The sequence below is a fragment of the Vipera ursinii genome (assembly GCF_947247035.1).
Source record: "Vipera ursinii genome assembly, chromosome: 1".
NCBI classification, from domain to species: Eukaryota; Metazoa; Chordata; class Lepidosauria; order Squamata; family Viperidae; genus Vipera; species Vipera ursinii.
The window spans coordinates 239999199-240021721 of NC_139512.1; the positions used below are offsets into that span (position 1 = coordinate 239999199).

At 39.1% G+C, this 22523-nt stretch overlaps 1 protein-coding gene across 1 annotated transcript in view; it reads left to right on the forward strand.

Annotated features, from left to right (window-relative positions):
- Nucleotides 1-22523, forward strand: part of DOP1A (DOP1 leucine zipper like protein A) — an 83785-nt gene that overhangs the window by 55104 nt on the left and 6158 nt on the right. Inside the window, exons 22-33 of the mRNA XM_083376949.1 lie at nucleotides 750-875; nucleotides 3777-3911; nucleotides 6368-6423; nucleotides 6775-6879; nucleotides 8615-8681; nucleotides 9956-10100; nucleotides 10311-10390; nucleotides 11870-11979; nucleotides 12288-12437; nucleotides 13893-13954; nucleotides 14949-15101; nucleotides 15788-15924. Of these exons, the coding sequence (XP_083233075.1) occupies nucleotides 750-875; nucleotides 3777-3911; nucleotides 6368-6423; nucleotides 6775-6879; nucleotides 8615-8681; nucleotides 9956-10100; nucleotides 10311-10390; nucleotides 11870-11979; nucleotides 12288-12437; nucleotides 13893-13954; nucleotides 14949-15101; nucleotides 15788-15924 (1326 nt within the window). The remainder of the gene's footprint in view (nucleotides 1-749; nucleotides 876-3776; nucleotides 3912-6367; nucleotides 6424-6774; nucleotides 6880-8614; nucleotides 8682-9955; nucleotides 10101-10310; nucleotides 10391-11869; nucleotides 11980-12287; nucleotides 12438-13892; nucleotides 13955-14948; nucleotides 15102-15787; nucleotides 15925-22523) is intronic.

Here is a 22523-nt window from a genome sequence, read left to right on the forward strand (position 1 = left end):
TTTGTAGCTTGAGGTTGAAATGAGGGGTCCTTGGTGATCTCTGAACTTGGTTGTTTTCTTGCAGACGTTTCATGACCTAAACTAGGTAACATCATCAGGACTAGCAGTGATAACGTTACATAGTTTTGGTAACAAAATGTGTGCAAGACAACAACCAAGCTCAAGGAGCACTAAGGATCCCTCAAACATTTCACCAAACTGTAACTTTGTGTTGACCATACTTTACCAATACAAAAATGATTTGAGTATGAAACCTCTGCCAAACCATGGTTTTCACCCTCTTGTACAACTTCTACTTTCTCGTAGTGTCTTTTCTATTTTATAGGAGCAAATAGCAGTAGCTATTATTTCTTTAGGTGCCACATCAAATTGTAATGCAAACATATTGCCAACTATCTTCTTTCTGATCCTGGTTTATTTCTAACTGTAGAACATGATTGATCGTTAAGACTTCATGACACATCATGGTTACATTTTCTTAAGTGTATTTTCAGGAGGCACTTGAAATTTTCAGGAGGCACAACTTCATCAGAGTTGCGTAGCACTAAAGAATTCAAGACTTTCTAAAAAAATAGTGCACAGAAATAGCTTGCTCTAAAATATTTTCCTCTCCCATGTTCCAACAAAGAAATGGTCCAAGTTACGTTTTTCAGTATTTTCTTTCATTGTATAATTGTATATTGCTCTGGATAAGCTGTTAGGTTCTTGTTTCTTTTTGTTTGAAATTCAGTGTATTTTATGTGTTACAGAATTTAAGGCAGCAAATTCTTGAATTGCTTGGTCCAATTTCAATGAACCATGGTGTTCACTTCATGGCAGCTATTGCATTTGTGTGGAATGAAAGGAAGCAAAATAAACTAGCTTCAAGGACTAAGGTATGTTAACTGATGGATTTGTTTAAAATGAGTTCAACTTAGGAGTTTCCTAAGTTTTATCTAATAGGCTTATTTAGCTTAGTAATCTGCAGATTGAGATACTGTGCCATACTAAAATAAACATTGTTTGTGATCTCTGGGTATGAAACTATGAATCTGATGGGGTTCACTGAACTGATGTTAGGATTGCAGCTATTGAATATAATCAAATGCATAACAGTAAAGTTCCTTCTCCTCACTAGGTCTATACCAGGGGCCTCCAAATTTGGCAGTTTTATGACTTCTGGACTTCAACTCCCAGAATTCCTCAACCAGCATGGCTGTTAGAGTTGAAGTCCACAAGTCTTAAATTTGCCAAGTTTGGAGATCCCTGGTCTATACCACTCGACCCAGACAGCTAGGGTGATGCCACTTCTTGGCTTCAACAAGTATTTGCTTCCAGTGGTTTTGCATCATTAAAAAAAAAGGAAAATTCTTTCCACTTTTTATGACTTGAGAAATGTCAGAATACCTTGAGGTAGTCAGTGACAGCCAGTCTGAAGAAATCTACAAAGTTGCAAACTGCCAGAATAAAGAATACAGAATAAAGGGAATTCTATTACGGAATGCCACAGAAATGAATGAAGTTATGCTGAAGAGCAAGGGTGTCAAACTTGCCGCGTCACGTGACATGTCATGACGTATCGTGACTTTTCTTGTGTTGCCCGAGCTAGGGTGGGTATGGCCTCCACATGATGGAACTGGCCCGTGGGCCGGCAGTTTAACACCCCTGCTATAAAGAGAAAGATAAAATTGGCTGCCTGGTGGAACAAGAAAATAGAAAAAAGACTGCAAGTGAGAAAAATGAATGTAAGAATGACTGCTCCAAAAAATGAGTATGAAAGGAAAGTGTTGTGTAAAGCAGGGGTCCTCAGCCTTGGCAACTTTAAGACTTGTAGACTTCAACTCCCAGAATTCCTCAGCCAGCTTTGAAGTCCACAAGTCTTAAAGTTACCAAGGTTGAGGACCCCTGGTATAAAGTGTGTTTAAAGAAAAAGTTGCAAACATGCACACAAAAAGCGAGCCAGAGATTAAAGTAAAGACAAAATACAGAGTTATTTTGATGGAATAACACATTCATTTTGAGTGAAAAGGGTTGAGCAGGGAACCTCTAGAGGAGTGAACCAAATTTAAAAATCAAAGCGTCAAACAATTCAACATGAAAATTGGAATGACATGTTGGAAGGAATATTTTAGAAGATTTATATTGGAATAACAGTGATATGTTGGAGTATGGAGGAAAAAATGAATGCTATAAGTGGTATTGTTGAAAAAACAAAAAGAAAACAATGCTGTGAAAGTGTTGAAAAATAGTAAACTGAAGAAATAGATGGTGTTAGTGAATGGATTGTACAGTAAGGGTGTGGTTTGCTTGTGGAGTAGATGAGCAAGATGTGCATGAAAAATGCATCTGAGGATTGGAAGAATGCCCTGGTTGTTCTCCTGCACAAAGGGAAAGGAAGCAAGAGTTGCAGAAAGCTGTAGATTTGTTTGTTAATTGTGTTTGGGAAGGTGTTTCACAAAATCCCTATTGTGTTTGGAAAGTAAAGTGCTGGCTTCTGCTGGCAAATGAATGTATAGAATAACCAGTTTTAAATAAATCAATAAAAATGTGTGCATGTAAGAAAGTTAATTATACACTTGGTTTAGAGAAAGTATTACAATAAAGTGAAAAGAGTAGAATTATGAAATATTTTGAGTAAAACTAGAGTTGAAGGTTGGTTTAACGATGGTGTACGATGGAAGTAATGCATTTGTGAGAATGAATGAAATATTAGCAAATAGCACAACACTCAGCAGACAGTAAGAAAAGTATGTATGAAATAGCCTTGATTGCTTAATGCTTTTATAGAAAATATAAAAAGAGTGCTTGTGGTGTCACTAGAAAAATGTTGATGGGGAGCATGAAAGTGGGATTACTTTGGCATTCAGCTGATACTGTGTTGTTGGCTAAGAACCTCTGTGAATTTTATGAAGTATGACAGGAGTATGGATTTGAAAAGTGATACAGGTAGTCCTTGACTTATGACCACAGTTGAGCTCAACATTTGTATTGTTGTTAAGTGAGTTTTGCCTCATTTTACGACCCTGCTGGTTGGGGAATTCTGGGAGCTGAAGTCTACACAGCTTCAAGTAGCCCAGGTTGAGAAACACTGCTCTACACAGCAAATATCAGATTTTTGTTCAGACTTCACCACCACCCCAGTAAGGGATAGATGTGCCCTAAATATGTTCAATTGCTGTAATTTATGTCGTTTGTGTAATTGCAAAATTAGCACATATCATTTACATAATTTTCATAATTGAGTTTTTTGCTGTAATTGAGTGTGCATAATTAAACAAGTCAAAGAATATGAATGAATAAGCACTGAAGAAACGAAGGCTGAATTTAAAAGAGAAGGACTTACTATATAGGAAATGTGTTGTGCTTTGGCCAAAATAAATGTGAACTAATAAGGACTAATAAGGCAAAACAAATATAAGGCAGAATGACTGGGTACAGAAGAAGGGGCAGCCTGAAAAAAATCCTGGTTTGATGGAGTTGATGAGATCTTGGGGGGGGAAAGAAGCAAAAAGTTTAAAGAACAAAAAGCAACATATACAATACTACATATATGAGATGGAAGAAAGGATAGAATGATATATTTACATACATATAATAAAGAATGTTGGTATTAGATTTAACTCTGTACTTTTCTTTTTCTTATCTTATGCCAAAAATTTCATTGATGCAATGCTACATACCAGCAGCGTTTATACCAATGTAAGATGGCATATGGTTGCAGCCTAATACTTATAAGTGACTTTGAAATGATTTGACTCTCTGAGATTCAATGCCAGTAATGTGATTTTACTTATCAGGTGATTCCTAGTGCCAGTGAAGAGCAGCTGCTGCTAGTGGAGTTGGTTCGTTCCATCAGTGTTATGAGAACTGAAACTGTAATGCAAACAGTGAAAGAAGTCTTAAAGCAACCACCAGCTATTGCCAAGGACAAAGTATGACACCAATAACAATATTTTAATGGTTCACACAGTTTAAGTACAGGTAGTCCTCATGTAGCAACCACAGTTGGGACTTGTGACTCAGTAGTTAAGCAAAATGGTCATTAAGTGAAGCTTTGTGTGTTTGCAACTGTGCCTAGGCTTTTACTTCAACTTTGCTTTACAGCAGGCATGTCAAACTGCCGGCCCACGGGCCAGATGCGTCACACTGAAACCGTGTCCACCCCATTGCCGGCAATGGGGAAATACTCGTGATATGTCACGCGACATCACGTGACATCATGAGTTTGACATGCCTGCTTTACAGCATCAGGAGGATGCAACCCCAAGGATCTGGGTGAGTCCAAAGACCAGGGAAGGTTTCCATAACTCTACTTATAAGGAAGCTGTATAAAAGGGCAAAACTTAGAGCCCCCTTTCCTACCCTATGGACTTGCTGTTTGTAGTTAATATTCATTGGAGAGGAAAGGATTGCAAGAGAGTAGCAGGCACACAGTGAGGAATGCACATCATAAGGAATGCGCCAGCACGGCTGTTTGCCTAATGGGCTTCTGGTTGCCAGCTACAAGCTGCTTTAGAGGAAAACTAAAGCCTTTAATGCAGACATGTCAAACTCGCGATGTCACGTGACGCCGCGCAACATATCGGGACGGTTTTGTCATTGCCAGCAATGGGGTAGGCGTGGCTTCTGCATGACACTTCCGGCCCGTGGGCCAGCAGTTTGACACCCCTGCTTTAATGTGAAACTGATTAGAGTCTTGTTAACTTCAGGCAGCAGCTAGGAGAATTCTAATCAGCTAATTAAGGTCACAACTGATCTTGTTATCTTGTTAGCACTTTCTAGGATTGCACTATAACAGGTATCTTCAAGCTTGGCCCTTTTATGACTTGTGGACTTCAACTCCCAGAATTCCTCAGCCAGCATGCCTGGCTGAGGAATTCTGGGAGTTGGTCCACAAGTCATAAAAGAGCCAAGTTTGAAGACCCCTGTACTATAATGTGGAGAAAAGCAGCTCAGGAAGAGATCGCTTGTTTAGGCAATTTCTCTGCTGTGCAAGTTGGGGAGGTAGAAAGTAACAGATCAGGCACAGAATAAGGTACTAACTGTATTGGTGAGCATCTGACTGAGAGATGCCACAAGCTCATAAATGTGGGCATTGGTGGCAAAGTAACTTTTTCATCACTGTTGTAATTGTAAACAGTCACTGTCTTGAGGTAGTCTCTAAACAAGGACTACTTTCCAATTAATTTAAATAACTATTTAAATAAAGGAACTGGATAGACTTTTCTCTTGTCGCAAGAATGGCCATACTGTGTTAGAAATTTGCGGTAAGAGCTTTCCTTCTGGTTAAATCAAGCACTGTTTTTGGTTCTGTTTTAACTAATTCTGAATGAGTATATACACAAGTAGTAATTATTCACCTACAACTTTCACCCCTCACCCCTGTGCGGATACTCAGTTGCCATATACTTACACAGATTGTCCTTGGTTAATGATCTCTCATTCTGTTATTGTTTGAATTTATGACAGCACTGACAAGTGATAATTACAACCAGCTCTTGAAGTTCCAGCTGTCACAATACCCTTGCGGTCACAAGATTACAATCTGGGCGTTGGCAGACTTCTGACACCACAGCATCCTGTGGCCATATGGTTGCAATTTTGATATCTTCCCTGCCAGCTTTCCACAAGCAAAGTCAGTGGGCAAGCCAGCAGGAAGTCAGATGTTGCGATAATGTGAGGTCCTTGCTTAATGACCTGTGATTTGCTTACTCAGCAAATCGGAACAGCCATTGCTAAGCAGTCATGGTCATGTGACATCACTCTTTACAAGTACGTCACTTAGCAATGGAAATTCCAGTCCCAATTTCTGTTAAATGAGGATTATTTATACACATAGATGCATGAAAATGACTTTAATTAAACTTTATATTAGCTTAATTGTTTTAATTAATCAGTTTAATTGCTACTGTAGCTACTGTTCGTTGCATTAAAACTGCATTAATGAAGCATAAAGAACCAGTTGTTTTTGTGTTTTGCAATGATAATGGCTATTATTTTAAAAACATATTATTTTGTGATGAACATGGCTCGTCTTCTTCCAGTTTTCACAAAACTCCTGCTCTCTTAACAGGTATAATTCTCCATTTGCCTTTCTCCTGAGAAAATTGTTTTTGAAAGAATACGTGGCTTTCTAAACGCAGTTTTCTGTAGACAAAATTAACATTCCAGCTCCAGAAAAAGAGGAAACTAAGGGAAAAAATATCTTGTGAATATTCATAATTGATCACATATTTTCTTCCATTCAAATGGGAGAAAGTTGTGCGGATTTTAAAAAAAGTCACAGCAAAATGAGTTACCTTTTAATTACAGAATTGACAGCTACTTGTAGAGCTGAACAATAATGTGTATTTCTTAACTTTTTTCTTTTTAACAAAAATCTTTCTAGAAGCATCTTTCGTTGGAAGTCTGCATGTTGCAGTTTTTCTTTGCGTACATCCAGAGGTAGGTTTTCTATTCTAACGTCCCTTTCGATAGTATCAAGTTATTATAGAAGGTCCCATTTGCACAACAGTTCTGTTAAGGTCAGAGAATTCTGAGACATTGGATTAAAGGGATACAGAAGGAATTGAGCTGCAGAATTCCAGATTTTGGAGAATGAGACACTTGTTTAAAAATCGAAACTTCTATCCGACTAAGGAATTTCATGTTTTCCTTCCTAGTTCTGTATGCTGACTTTTTGCACTTAGAAGTATGGCAACATCATTTCATTTACTCAATCCTAGACAGCCCTTCTAAACAATAATAATGAAAATCATTTGGATATAGGATTACGTGACTTTTTATTTCCTCCAGAATCCCAGTCTCCAATTTAGTAGACAGCTGGGCCTCTTTGCTGCTGCTCCTAAAGGATTCCATACCACTCGGCCTTCCAGCCCCAGGGCAGTTTCTAATACTTGGGTGAGTCATTCTGTGACCATAGACAGAATCAATTTTTTTCCCTTTTGAAAAATGCCAGGAAAAGGTTAACTATTGAAAAATCTAGAAGAAATGTTGGACTTTTGTATTGAAAAATTAGACTGCTACTTAATCTTGAGGACAGTTTTTAGCCTTCTGGTTGTGAGGAAGACTAGAAACTTTCAAGACATTTGAAATCTTGCAAATCTCATGGATAACCTTATCCCTATGGTTAACTCTAATATGGACTTCCCAAATGTTCAATGAGAGTGGCACGGCTGCATCTTGCTATTCCCTTCGCTTCAGTTTAAACCATGAGTTTAAATATGAGCTGATAGCAGCGTGCAGAAACCCAAAATAGTGCTAGTCAGAATTGATTAAAGACCGGCTCTTTGAACCCAAATTTCAATCAGTTTCAAACTTTGCCTCAAGGTGTGAAGAACGAAAGCACTTTCATCAGACTTCACAACCTTGGAGAAATAAGTCTGTTGTCTGATAATAATAGATGTAGCAGCATTTTTTAGAATTGCTCAGGCGAGAGAAAGTAACACTTTTAGGGCCAATTATTCTCAGGGTATTTTTTATCATTCAAAGGGTAATCTGTTTTCATGGCGAAACTTGCCAATTTTTACTCTATACTAGGCAAACCATGCTTCATTGGGTCACTGTTTTCAGAGATATTTCCTTATTGAATTCCCCAATGCTTCTTCAACAATGGCAGAGCTTCTAATGTACTTGAAAAGTTTTGAAAATCCAAGAAGATGTTCAGAGATCAATAAAGGAGAAAATTTGTAGCTCACGGTTGAAATGAGGGGTCCTTGGTGCTCTCTGAGCTTGCTTATTTTCTTGCAGACTTTATCACCCAAACTAAGTAACATGATGATGTTACCTAGTTTGGGTAATGAAACATCTGCAAGAAAATAAGCAAGCTCAGAGAGCACCAAGGACCCTTCATATTCAGAGATATGTATCTGCCTTGAAAGTAGCCCATGCTCAATCAAACATCAGCAATTTTTTTATTACGTTTTGTATTACGTCAAAAAATACTTTATGATTATTTTTATGTCATAAAATGTTTTAGAATATCTGTACAGTAGTTTAGGGCTGCAGGGAGCCACAAGTAGTTCATCCCTGTATATAGAGGAGACCAAGTTACATTTTTTGCTGAATTTTCGTATTGTAATGCCCATGCCCATTCTCTTCTCTTTTAAAGCTTTTCCAATTCTCAACTGTAATTTTTCAGGAGCCTTCAGACAAAGAAGAGCTCCTAAAATGTATTTAATAAACTGATTAAGTCAGTGATTCTCAACCTGTAGTCCGTGGACCCCTTTGGGCCTCCAGTGTCGTCACAAGGGATCCACAACAACTTGAAGAAATGTTATTTAAATCTTAAGTCTTGATGATCGGTGGCCATGGTCCGTGGCCACAAAAGGTATTTAAAGGGGGTGTGTAGTGAAGAAAAGGTTGAGAAGCACTGGATTAAATTATAAAAATGTATACCCCACATTTATTGTTAAAATAAATCCCAGCAACTTTTCTTAGGATATAACTTCTTAGGATGTCCAAGTGTGGAATCTGAAAGGCTGTAAATATGATCTTTGGCTTAACCCTTGCTGTTTTCACACAAGCCTTCCCCTCTATTCATAGGCTTCTGAAACCTCTCTTCTCTTGAAATCCCTCTGTCTAAAACTGAAGCAAGAAGTTTATGTTTTCCTTTTTCTTTCTTGTTCTTTTAAAGTGTGTTAAATGAGTTTATTATGAAAAATCCAAATCTGGATAATAAGAAAGACCAGAGAGATCTGCAGGTAAGAAATCTATAAAAACAGCGATTATTGAATTCAAGTATGATATGAAAAAGAATGTAAAGAATGCATGCTGATTACCAAGAAAATGCTTGTTTTCTTTTTCTCACCCTGTTTTATTTTACTGACACTTTTTAAATCCTGAATCACTGTTGGGTTCTCCTTTTCAAAACAGCTATCTTCTGTCATAACATGCATGCTATGCTGATGTTGATTTTTTGTACTTGATTCAATTTCATACACCAGTTGTTGTTTTTTTGTTCCAGAAAATGAAATGTGTCAATGACATTGTCAAAGTCTCAGGTTTATGTATATTTCTAGTTTACTCTGTCGCAAAGTAGGTTTTCACAACATATTGAGTTGGTTTTCTTTAGAGAGTTTCAGACACTCACCAGCCAGCACATAATGGCATTCCACACAGGACAGTATTGTCTCACTACACTATTCATTACTTTTGAAGGAGAGAGAAAGATATCAAAGATATATATATATATATACATGCATGCTAGTCGTTTCCAACTCTAGGGGCCAGTGCTCATCTCCGTTTCAAAGCTGAAGAGCCAGCGCTTGTCCGAGGACGGCTCCGTGGTCATGTGGCCGGCATGACTAGACGCCAAAGGCGCACGGAACACTGTTACCTTTATATATATATATATATAAAAAATAGATAGATATAGATATATACTGCTCAGAAAAATAAAGGGACCACAAGATAAGACATCCTACTATTAAATACAGTACATTATGTTGTTTAAGTGTTCCCTTTATTTTTTGAGCAGTATATAGATAGATAGATATAGATATTTTATATAGATATATATAGATAGATATTATATATATATATGTGTGTGTGTGTGTGTGTGTATGTATATATATATATGTGTGTGTGTGTGTGTGTGTGTAAATTTTATATCTCCCCTTGCTTCTCTGCTAACAAAGCGAGAGAGATCCTGTGGCCTAGAGGTGAAAACAACTGCCTAATGTGTAATCAGCCCAGGTTCGAATCTCGGAAGGGTATGGCTGACTGATGAAAACTAGTAAGTTTGAAATGCATATCAGTCTCCCTTAATTCTTCGTTAGCAATTTAAAATTTACACAAATATAAGCTGTCACCGGTGTGACTACTGCCTGTCGATGGCCTTCAGGATAGGCTGACACAGGAGATAAAGATTTGTCCTATGTTTGGGGCCTAGCAAGGTAATCTAATAGTTAACAAGCATTTGTCATATATATATAAGAACTTTTCTTTTACTTCTGTTTATTTGCCGCCTCCCCAGGATGTAACATACAAAATAGTGGATGCCATTGGGGCAATTGCAGGCTCATCCCTGGAACAGACTACCTGGCTGAGGCGAAATTTAGAGGTTAAGCCTTCTCCCAAAATAATGGTCGATGGAAACAACCTGGAGTCTGATGTTGAAGGTGATTTTTAGTTTTCTTTGTTCATCTGAATATCTGACTGGAATTATAAAAGCTTTAACTAAATATAATTTGGAGCAGGAGCATTGTTCATTAAAATAACCTTATCACTATGGTTAATTCCAGTAAAAACCTTTCCAATGTTCAAAGTGAGAATGGCGTGATTGCATCTTTGCAAACAGCATTTCTTTCTTTTTCATGTGTTTAATTTAGATATGTTATCTCCGGCTTTGGAAACCTCAAGCATAACTCCATCAGTTTTTAGCGTCCATGCCTTAACGCTATTGTCAGAAGTAAGTGTATTTGCAGTTCTTGATTTTATACATAATGCAACAACAGATAAAACGTTACACATTTTTTTGAATTTTATTGCAATTACTTAGTGCCAAATGGACCTTAGAGGTTTTTATGTTGACTCAAGGCAAAATTATTCTGTGATTCATTGACATGAAAATATTTTCTGTCCTTCATTTCACCTCTCTTTTTTATGTCATTTTGGATCTTGGATGTAGCCTGGAGCAAAAACAAATGTTTCACGTTTTCATTATTATGAACAGAAGGGGGGGGGGAAGAAATGTGAAGGCGTTTATGCCATTAATGAAGATAATTCTGCATTTTTTTGTTTTGTGTGAAATTATGCCAAAGGATAATTGTGCTTAGTCCTACAGTCATTAGGATATTTTTATGCTTTTCATTCCACGTATTTTAGAATATGTCAGTCCTATAACTGTGATTAATAGTTTATTTATTTATTTATTTATTTATTTATTTATTTATTTATTTATTTATTTATTTATTTATTTGGATTTGTATACCGCCCTTTCCCGAAGGACTCAGGGCGGTTTACAGGGAATTAAAACAAGAAATACAAAAATTAAAAACAATTAAAAAGATTATAACAGTCCCTGAAAGAGTAAAAACCCCAATTAAAATTAAAATTTTAAAATTAACTGTTTCTCTTTTAAAGAAGTTGATTTAATTGAAACTAATCATAAAAAAGTAAAATCTTCTTTGACTCAAACTCACTTTTTGGTGGCTTCATGAGTATGCCCATGTAATTTCCTCAACAGTGGTCGGAAGTGACTTACTTCTGCCTTCTAGTATTTTTTGTAATTTCCCAGTCCAGCCTACAGCTCTGGCATTTCTGTCTTCACCGAAGGAAATGGATTGGACTAGAAGACCTCCAAAGTTCCTTCCAGCTCTGTTATTCTGTGACAAGAACTGACCAAATTCAGTCCTGCTTAGATTTTTAAGCCCTGACAAGTTATTGTTAAGGATGGTTTGGTAGTTGAGATGGCACAACAAACCGTCATTAATGAAGCAGAATCCAAAGTATAGATTGGCAAAAGAGAGTTTGTTTACATCTTCCATGTTTTCAAGATGTTTAACATATCTGCTATCTTTTCTAAGATGCATTTACAATACATTCTATTTCAGAGCTTTGTAAGTACATTCTCATCTTTATAGAGCAATGCAAGAAAAAAAACCGTACATATTAGAGACTGATTTAGGTCAGCGCCATTCCCGTAGGTATATGGTTGCGTATTCATTGACGTGAAAATGAAGTAGTCTTTTATATCATCTGTCTTGTATTTATGACTTTATAGATTAATTCACATTCTGAAGTATCTGCATGCGTGCGTGTGTGTGTGTGTGTATAGAATCTTGGAAATCATCCTTTGCTGTGATCTTACTGAAACAATTAAAATGTTTTAAACAGTAATGAGTAGGTTGCTAAGGAAAGTTGTGACGTTTTCCCTGTTCTCTTTCAGGTTTTGGCTCATCTCCTGGACATGGTTTTCTATAGCGATGAGAAGGAAAGAGTTATTCCTCTTCTTGTAAATATAATGCACTACGTTGTGCCTTATCTTCGCAACCACAGGTATCTTTGCAGAGTACAACAGAAAGCCCCACTGTCCCCCCTTATCCCATATTTTGTCCTGCTCCTCTAATCTAGAAACAAACAAACAAGGTCACATGTGTCCTCAAGACGACAAGCAGAGGAGCAGGGAAGCGAGGGGAGGGAGGAGCTGTTAGTAACGAGCCAAAGTGGACGGTGCTGCTGTCCATTTTATCAGGAAAAATAATTCCGAATTCATGTAAAGCTGGTGTTTTCAGATTATTTTTCACAGAAACATTTTGTATTTGTAGTAACTTGAGATGTGGGGGTGGGGCGATTTCTCCTTCCAGTGCCCATAATGCACCCAGTTATCGAGCCTGTGTCCAGCTCTTGAGCAGTCTGAGTGGATATCAGTATACCAGGAGAGCATGGAAGAAAGAAGCTTTCGATCTCTTTATGGATCCCAGTTTCTTTCAGATGGATGCTTCTTGTGTGAATCAGTAAGGCTTGAATCGTTGCTCGTATTTGAAATTAGTATCCGGGAAATAAAATTAAATATTCCTATGAAACAAATATGCGGAAACCCCCAATGACCTGCACATCTTTCTCATCCACTTATAAACCCTGTTTTGGTGGAAGTATAATAATGAGCTGCTCATCTATTTAAGATGGTTTTTTTAATGGAAGCAGCTACCGTAGTTAGGACCTTAGATGGAGTATTTCTCCAGCCTGGAAATTCTGGAGTGATCCTGGAGCCTTCAACCTGTGCTCTGCATCATTGCTGTTCTTTCAATTTCTACAGTTAAGTTCTTTCTAGTTCTCACACTCTTTCCCATTTCTGCTTCATTCCACACCCTTCTTCTGTAGCAGGGATTACTATTTTGGATAGTGTGTGACTGTTGCTGATTCACATTTGCAGGAGATTCACATTTATCTCCCCAGCCCTTCTCAAACGTGAGCCAAATTATATGGGTACAGGCAGTGCTCAACGTACAACTGGTCAGTGACCATTTGAAGTTGACAAACCTCCTCAGAGATACTTATGAGCTGGTTCCAAAGCTCCGATGGCCAGCTGACATCCCCCCTGCGGTCACGTGACCACATCCTAGGTGCTTGGCAACTGGTCCAGGTTTACAGCCCTTTGCAATGCCCCACAGTCACACGATCACACTTAAAAAAATATTTTTTTTTGTTGTAAACCAACATTTACTTCCAGTTTTCAGCAAAACCAGCCCATAGCGAACAATTGGCTCGCTTAATGACTGCTCCATTCAGTTAACTACCGCTGCAAAAAAGGTGGTAAAATCAAGCTAAGTCACGTGGGTAACCTGTTTTATCACCGTCATGACTTCGGCTTCCTTAAGTAGTCTTCAATTTACAACCACAATTGGGACCAGAGTTGCCACTGCTAAGCAAGATGATCGTTAAGGGAGTCATGCTTGGTTTTACTACCTTTTTTGCAACGGTTAGTAAGTGAATCCTTGCAGTTCTTAAGTGAATCCAGCTTCCCCCAATGACTTTGCTTGTCGGAAGCTATCAGGGAAGGTCATGTGGCAGTCACATGACTCTGTAACACTGCAACCATCGTAAATACATGCCAGTTGCCAATGCCCAAATTTTGATCACATGACCTTGGAGATGCTGTAATAGTTGTAACTGCAAAGTTCAGTTGTAAGTCACTTTTTTCAGTGCCATTGTCACTTCAAACGGTCGCTGAATGAATGGTTGTAAATTGAGAACAACCTGTACACTTGTGTACCATCCCTCCTATTCATGATTGCTGAAGCAGGTTAGTGCTTAACCTTAACAGTTGTACAGTCCAATATATTTTTCTGATACACAGTGCCAAATTCTGAGAGAAAGTTGTAACAGTCCTCCTTCCTTTTTGTTTAACCAAATGTAAAAATACCATGCTTTTATGGAAAAAAAATATTATCACTCTTTTCTTCTTCTAGTTGGAGAGCGATTATGGACAATTTGATGACACACGACAAAACTACTTTTAGAGATTTGATGAGTGAGTCTTAACTTTTTTTGCTCTGTGTAAGATCCATGGTTAGTGTTTGAGCTGTGAAGCTTAGCTCCTTTGAGGCTTGTGCAACAGTCTAGTTCAAAACTAAGCCAGCAAGCAAGTATTGTGGTGATAGTTGCTGCAAATTTTCCTTCCCTTGAAAAATTAGCAAAGACTTGATTGAGTATTCACTGTAAAGTTATGACAATTTCCATCCAGTTAATTACAGTACTGCTATTTGATTGCTGTTATTTGAGATTCTGTTTTATATATAAGATCATGAATAGTATCTACTATGTTTCCCTGAAAGTAAGGCCTACCCCTAATATAAACCCTACCCCAAAAATAAGCCCTAGTTTTGTGGTGATGTACACACTTAAAAATCAAGCTAAGGTGGGGGTAGGGGTGTGGATCTGCCCCACGCGCCCCACACCCACTTACCTTGCAGCCAGGCCTCTCCTCGCTGACCCATTTCTTCTGTGGCATCTTCTGCAGCCAGGCCTGCATTTCTCAGTCACAGGCCTTTCCGGAAGGCCACTGCAGCCGAGAACTGAGCTATGGATTCAATCCATAGCTCGGTTCTGCAAGACCTCTGCAGCCAAGGACCAAGCTATGGATTGAATCCAAGCTATGGGTTGAATCCATAGCTCGGTACTCGGCTGCATAGGCCTTCCATAAAGGCCTGACTGTAAAATGCAGGCCAGAATGCAGCTGCAGAATGAAGCTGCTCCTTCGGCCCCAGAAGAAGTGGCCCTGCTGGGTGGGGCTGTTACTGCCGGAGATGAGTAAGACGTCCCCCGAAAATATGACCTGGTGCCTCTTTTGGAGGCAGAAAAAAAATAAGACTCGGTCTTATTTTTGGGAAAACACGGGTAGGCAATGAGTTAGTGTTCTGATTAGTAACATTTACCATATACCTAAAATAATATTGATCATTATGTTCCTAAAACGATCGTCAAGATCAATGATCATTGCCAAAATTGCATGTTTTCTTTTTTAGCACGTGTGGCAGTAGCTCAGAGCAGTTCCCTCAACCTCTTTGCTAATCGGGATGTTGAGCTAGAACAGCGTGCTATGCTCCTCAAGAGGCTGGCCTTTGCCATTTTTAGCAGTGAAGTGGATCAGTACCAGAAATACCTTCCAGATATACAAGGTAATTCATTCCAGTCAAGCTTGTAACTTCATGAATAAAACCATGGAGTTTAAATAAAATCACGGAGTTGGCAACATTACACAAGTAGTTTGCTCTTGTCATCTTCCAGTCTCTCTCTCTCTCTCTCTCTCTCTCTCTCTCTCTCTCTCTCTCTCTCTCTCTCTCTCTCTCTCTCTCTCCTCTCTCTCTCCTCTCTCTCTCCTCTCTCTCTCTCTGGCTTCATTCCAGCTGGTCACTCAACCAGTGATGCAAGCCAAATGGGTTTCTTTTCCGTTCTGCAGCAGTTCACAAATCTGGTTCAATGAGTCTGAAGACTTTTGAGAACAGGGAACCACAGATCAGGAAGGGGAAATTCATTGCTGCTTTCGTAACACAAATCTCTTGCCTAAATTTGAAAAAAAGGCAAATTTGTGTTATGGAGTAGGCATATTTTGGAGCAAAGTAGGCAAAGCATCCTGAATCACAGTTTTAACTTTTGTTATCTTCCTGCCTCGTAGTTTAGATCAGCTTGGCTGAAGTCTGATCCGTCTCTTATGCATCTTCCACTCTATATGTTACTGCATGAAATTAATGTTTATGGTTAAATACGTATCCTTTACTAATTCCAGATATTTGAAGCAGGTTGCAGCTTTAGATAGTAGCTGTGGTTGTTTTTTGACAGGTCCTTGTAATTTTTTCTGTTCTAGAAAGATTGGTTGAAAGTCTCCGCCTGCCCCAAGTGCCTACCCTTCACTCCCAAGTATTCCTGTTTTTCAGAGTTTTGCTTTTAAGAATGTCTCCAAAGCATCTTACCTCACTTTGGCCTACTATGATCACAGAACTGGTGAGTTCCACTTTGCATCCACAGCTGGGCAAAGAAGACCACTTTTTAGAAGAACTAAGAATTTCTCAATATTAGAACAATTAACCAGTGGAACAACCTACCTCCAGAAGCAGTGAATGCTCCAACACTGGAAGTTTTTAAGAAGAGACTGGACAGCCATTTCTCTGAAATGGTGTAGGGCCGTGGTGGCAAACCTATGGCATGCGTGCCATGGGTGGCACGCAGAGCCCTCTGTGTTGGCACGCGTGCCGTCGCCCCAGTCCTAGGCCTTCAGCTGGGTTTTATAAAACCTTTTTGCTTTAGGCCTCCGCCGCCGTGTGCATTTAAAAAAAGGTTCACTCAATCAGTCAATTTCAACTTCTCGCGGGGGAAAAAAAAGATCTCGCAAAGTTAGAATTGATTGATTGAACTTTTTAGCCCCATCCAGTCTGCCATTACCACCACAGCCATGCCCACCCAATGGGCCACGCCTACCCAATGGGCCACGTTCACCCAGCACCTGACAATACATAAGTGGGTTTTGGGTTGCAGTTTGGGCACTTGGTCTCTAAAAGGTTTGCCATCACTGGTATAGGGTTTCTTGCCTGAGTAGGGGGTTGGACTAGATGACCTCCAAGGTCCCTTCCAACTTTTTATTATTATTATTATTATTATTATTATTATTATTATTATTATTATTATTATCATCATCATCATCATTATTATTATTATTATTATTATTATTATTATTATTATTATTAATCATTGCACAGTCAGCCAGATGTTCAGACTCGATTTGGCATTTTTGTCTACCTATCGAGTCCTTACCAAGGACCTGGGATAGGCAGATGTGGATGTTTGATGGTATTATAGATATCGTCGCAGGATGGAAGCAGTTCCTAGTAAGGCCGCCTTTTGCAATTGATTAATGGCGAATTTGTCAATGCCAATGGTGTTCAAGTAGTGCTCCAGTTGTTTTGGATTGCATCCAAGGCACCTATTACTATTGTTACTACCCTTGATGATGATGATGATGATGATGATGATGATGATGATTGTTGTTATTATTGTTATTGTTATTATTATTGGCTTTAAGCTATCCAGGAGATTGTTAAAGAGAGCAGCCCATAATTTCATTTCTGAACTTCACTCAAAACTGGGATTAACATGTTATCCCTCTACACAGAGAGAGTGCCTTCTATCATCAACCATCTTTGCCCAAGTTTATATTTAATCATTTGTTGTTACATGTGAAAGATACATTGTCACATAGCTGATAGCACTCACCCATAGCTGTGGTTATTTGAATACAGCAGATTTACGCTGATAATGCCAGTTACCACAAGACATTGCCGTTGCTATTGGCTGCCTGAAAATAAGACTAGATCAGACTCAAATCCCATACAGTTCACAAGCCCTTTCCCAGATGGCTCTGGAAAGCAGCAAGTCATGAATGCCATTGGCTGTTGCCCCCCAATCTGCCGCCAAGGAATGGAAAACGTGCATAATCTTCACCATGAGACTATCCAGCCTTATTTTCCCCTGAACCTGGGCTGCTGCTTCTTCTTTCCCTCCTGCCTCTCCTAGGATCCTTTAATCAGTGTACTTCCCTTGTCATTATAGAATTTAGTCCTTTCTATAGGGATCCTTTAGTTTAATTTAGTCCTTTCTATAGGGACGCGGTGGCTCAAGGGACGCGGTGGCTCAGTGGGGTAGGACGCTGAGCTTGTCGATCAGAAGGTCGGCAGTTTGGCGGGACGAATCCCGAGTGCCGCGTAGCAGAGTGAGCGCCTGTTACTCGTCCCAGCTTCTGCCAACCTAGCAGTTCGAAAGCATGTAAAAATGCAAGTAGAGGACTTCCGGTGGCGGCGCGGCACCGAAGACAGCCTTCCCGGGCTGCCCGGGGCTCAGCTGTTTGTTTTTTCGCCCGAAACAGCGCCGATCAGCTGTTCGGGCGAAATTGAAGCCCCCTCCTCGGGAGAAGAGGAGGGGGTGAGGCCCCAGGTAGGGGTAGAGTTCTCCGGGGCCGCCTGAGCTTGGAGCTTGGGCGGCTGAAGGATTGAACTCCCCCGAAGCCTGGGTTGCTCCCAGCTGGCCGGCGTCTCTGCTCCGAACTTCTTGGAGCAGAGCCAGGCGTCTGCGAACCATCCCTGCCTGAAGAAAGGACTATGGTTTAAAGGAGCAGGCAGAGCGGTACAAGAGGAAAAGGTGAAGAGGATTATTTTGCTATACTCTCGAGTTTGTTGGACTTTTTAATTTTTAAGTGAAAGTGCGTCATAATTGAGGAGTAAAAGATGGCGGCTAAACCTCCCCTTAAAACTCTTAGGAGTGGTGGATCCTCGCCGGTGCAACAATCATCACTACAGGCATTGCACCCTCCTGAAGTGCTGACACCGAAGGATTTACGAGATGCTCTGGATAAACTTTTGGACTCAATCAATCAATCAATGGGTGATAAATTTGCACAGATGGAGGAGAAATTGGAGAAACTGGAGGAGAGAATGGAAGAGAGGATGGAACAGAAGTACAGCGTGATGAAGGTAGACATTTTGTCTTCAGTGCATAAAGTGGCGGAATGTGTGGAAGAATTAGATGAAAAAGTGGATGATTTGGCTCAAAGGAATGCTATATTAGAAGTAAAAGCACGGGAGAATGAAAATGCAAGGGACAAAATGGAAAGGGAGTTAAGCCTTGCCCAATTTTACCAGATGCAGTTTGCTGTTAGAATTAGAGGTTTAAAAGAGAATATTAAAGAAGATTTAAAGCAACTGATCTCTGAGGCTCTCGAAGTGGTATTGAAGCAGCCAGCATCTGAAATAAGAGCAGCTATGGATAAAGTGTTTCGGGTGAATTCATGGATTGCCAGACAGAGAAAGTTGCCTAGAGATGTGGTGGTTTATTTTGCAAAAAGAGAAATTAGAGATCAAGTTATACAAGCTGCCTATGATGCTAAAGTTGTGATTGCTGAACAAGAAGTCTTGGTTTTAAAAGAAATTCCTCCAAGGATATTAAGGGCAAGGAAGGACTATACATTTCTCGTGCATGAGCTTAAGCAAAGAGATATAAGGTTCAGATGGGAGATTCCAGAGGGGCTGATGGTGATGCATGAAGGTAAAAGGTATCGGCTGATTACTGTGAAGCAAGCGCGTGATTTCTACAACAATGTCTTAAAAGCAACCCCATTAACACTTCTGGAAGCTGTAAAGGGATCTGGAGAAGGAGAACATCAAGAGGACGAAACAGAGGAAGATGGTGCTGGAGGAGATCAAGCTACAATTTCTTTGGATGATCCTAGAGAGCAAAGAGTAACGCGTGCTGCTTTAAAACGAGCAAAGAAAATAAAAGAACAAGATCAGCTAAAGTCTTCAGATTCTTCACAACGTACTTATAGCCAAGCTGTGGGAGGAGCACGGCCTAAAGAAGTTAGTCCTATCAAAGCTGTGGTCCAAGAGCTTTTTGAGGATATGCATGGCAACTAAATTTCTAACCTGGAATGTTAATGGACTAAATTCACCGCAGAAGAGGAGGAAAGTTTTTCAATATTTAAAACAATTTAAGATAGATGTTATATGTCTGCAAGAAACGCATATTAGAGTTTTGGATCAAAAGCATTTACTGAACTCGAGACTGGGTACGCAATTTGTTGCTTCTGCAGAGAATAAGAAAAATGGAGTGGTTGTTTACGTTAAAAGTCCCTTAACAGCAGACTTAATTCAAGCAGACAAGCATGGAAGATATGTTATGATTGAGCTGTTGTTAGAAGGTAAAAAGACGCTTTTAGTTGGATTATATGCACCTAACTAACAACAAGCTGACTTTTTTAGCTAGATTTGTGCAAGAACTATCTCTGACCACAGTCCAGTTTGGTTGGAGATTGATAAGGAGAAAAGAGATAGGCGCTCATGGCGCGTAAATGAGAATTTATTTAGAAATCAGAGAAATGTGGAAGAATGCAAACAGCGGATGAAGGATTTCTTTGAGATTAATATGAATAAGGGTACCTCTATGGATATGGTTTGGGATGCTAGCAAGGCCTATATGAGAGGGGTGTTGATATATATGAATAATAGACATAGACGTGCAGTGGAAACTAGAAGGAATGAACTGGAGAATGAAATAAAGGAAAAAGAAAAGGCTTTGATTTTGAACCCAGAGGATGTGAAGACTAAGGAGGCTATTAGACTGCTAAGAGGACAATTTGATAAATTAATGGCTGATCAAGTGGCGACCAATCTGCGGTTTGCTAGGCATAATACTTTTTGCAACGCTAATAAACCAGGCAGATGGTTAGCTTATAGACTGAGGAAAAAACAAAGGGCCTCTAATATAGATAAGATTGAGTATAAAGGAAGGGTTGTGTTTCAACAGAATCTTATTAAGGATGCTTTTGTGGATTTTTATTCGAAATTATATACTAAAGAGGAAATTAATGCAAAAGATATTGATATATACTTGGAGAATGCTAGCATCCCGGTTCTTACGCAAGTACAAAAAGAGGGGATTAATCAACTGATTACAGAAGAAGAAATTTTTACAGCAATTAAAGAACTGAAGATGGATAAAGCACCAGGTACGGATGGCTTGACTGCGGCCTATTATAAAAATTTACAATTAGAGATGATAAAACCGTTAAAGGAACTGTTCCAGACAATCCAGAGGGGGGGAAAGGTGCCACCGTCTTGGAGAACAGCTTTTATTTCTTTGATTCCGAAGGAAGACCAAGATGCTACTCAAGTTAAAAACTACAGACCGATATCGCTTTTAAATACAGACTATAAGATATTTGCTAAGGTTTTGGCTAATAGATTGATGAGGGTTCTGCAACAGGTGATCCATGGGGATCAAATGGGGTTTATTAGTGGTAGGCAAATGAAAAACAATGTGAGACATATAGTTGATGTGTTAGAGTTTTTGGAAAGGCACAACCAGATCTCTGCAGCGCTAATCTTTTTAGATGCTGAAAAGGCCTTTGATCAATTGAATTGGCAATTTTTGTTGAAAGTTTTAGACAAAATGGATTTTGGGGAAAATTTTTTACAACCGATTAGGGCATTATATCGAAAACAAACTGCCCGAATTATAGTTAACAATAGCCTGACAGCAGCATGTAATATTGAGAAGGGCACAAGGCAAGGGTGTCCGCTATCGCCCTTGTTATTTGTGTTAACATTAGAGATATTACTGGTTAAGATTCGGAATTCGGAAAAAATTAAGGGGATACAAGTTGGTGATCAAGACTATAGATTGAGAGCATTTGCAGATGATCTGGTTGTTACAGTGACCCAGCCAGAGAACTCTGTTGTGGACCTGATGGAGATAATAACACAATATGGGAAGGTTTCTGGATTTAAAGTAAATACACAGAAAACTAAAATTTTGGCTAGAAATATGACAGTTTCACAGAAGGCCCTCTTAGAAGGATTAACTGGATTTGAGATTGTTAAAAGGGTTAAATATTTGGGGGTGATTTTGTCGCCCTCTAATACAAAGCTATATAAAAATAATTATGAAGAACTATGGGGGAAAATTCAAAAAGAATTGGAGAGTTGGGAAAAATTGCAATTGTCTTTGTTGGGACGGATTGCAGCAGTGAAAATGAATGTCCTGCCCAAATTTTTATTTTTATTTCAAATGATACCGATTCTTAAGAAAGATTCTAACTTGGAGGAATGGCAGCGTGGTATCAATAAATTTGTGTGGGCAGGGAAAAAGCCACGAGTTAAACTTAAGATTATGCAGGATACTCGTGAGAGAGGTGGCCTTAAATTGCCTAATTTTAAACTATATTATGAAGCTGCTGCATTAGTAGGAATAAGCGATTGGATTAATTTGACGCAACCGAGGTTATTAAATCTTGAGGGCCATGATTTGTTGTTTGGCTGGCATGCATATTTGTTGTATGACAAGAAGGTAGATACTGTGTTTAGGATGCATATTTTAAGGCAGGCATTGCTGAGAGTTTGGAAGAAGTATAGACATAAGCTAAGCAGCAAGATACCATTGTGGGCAATTCCAAAACACGCAATAGAAAATATACATGCTGGTTTCAAACATGATGTGACTACGTACAAGGAAATTTTAAGCTTGGAAAGGAATGTTTGGTGTTTGAAATCATATAGCCTCTTGCGAGAAGAGAAGATTGTTCAAACTTGGTTTCAATATATTCAGTTACGGGCCAGGTGGAAAGAAGATCAGAAAAATGGATTTGCAATGACTGATGAAAATTTGATAAAGCAAATTAGAAATCAGGGACCAGCACATATCAAACGGATATATCTTGCACTGATAGAGATTGACTCAGAAACAGAGCTTGTTAAGGATTGTATGATAAAATGGGCCCAAAACATTCAGGAAGTTATTACAATGGACATGTGGGAAAAGATTTGGGTGAGGAATGTAAAATTTACTCAAGCTCAAAATCTAAGAGAGAACTTTTACAAAATGTTTTATAGATGGCATTTAGATCCCAAAAAGCTTGCAAGTATGTATCCGAATTATCAGCCTAAATGTTGGAGGTGTGGTGATGAAGATGCAACATATTTTCACATATGGTGGACATGTAAGAAGGTTAAGGCTTTTTGGATAAAAATCTGGTGGAATATGCAGAAGATTTTTAAACG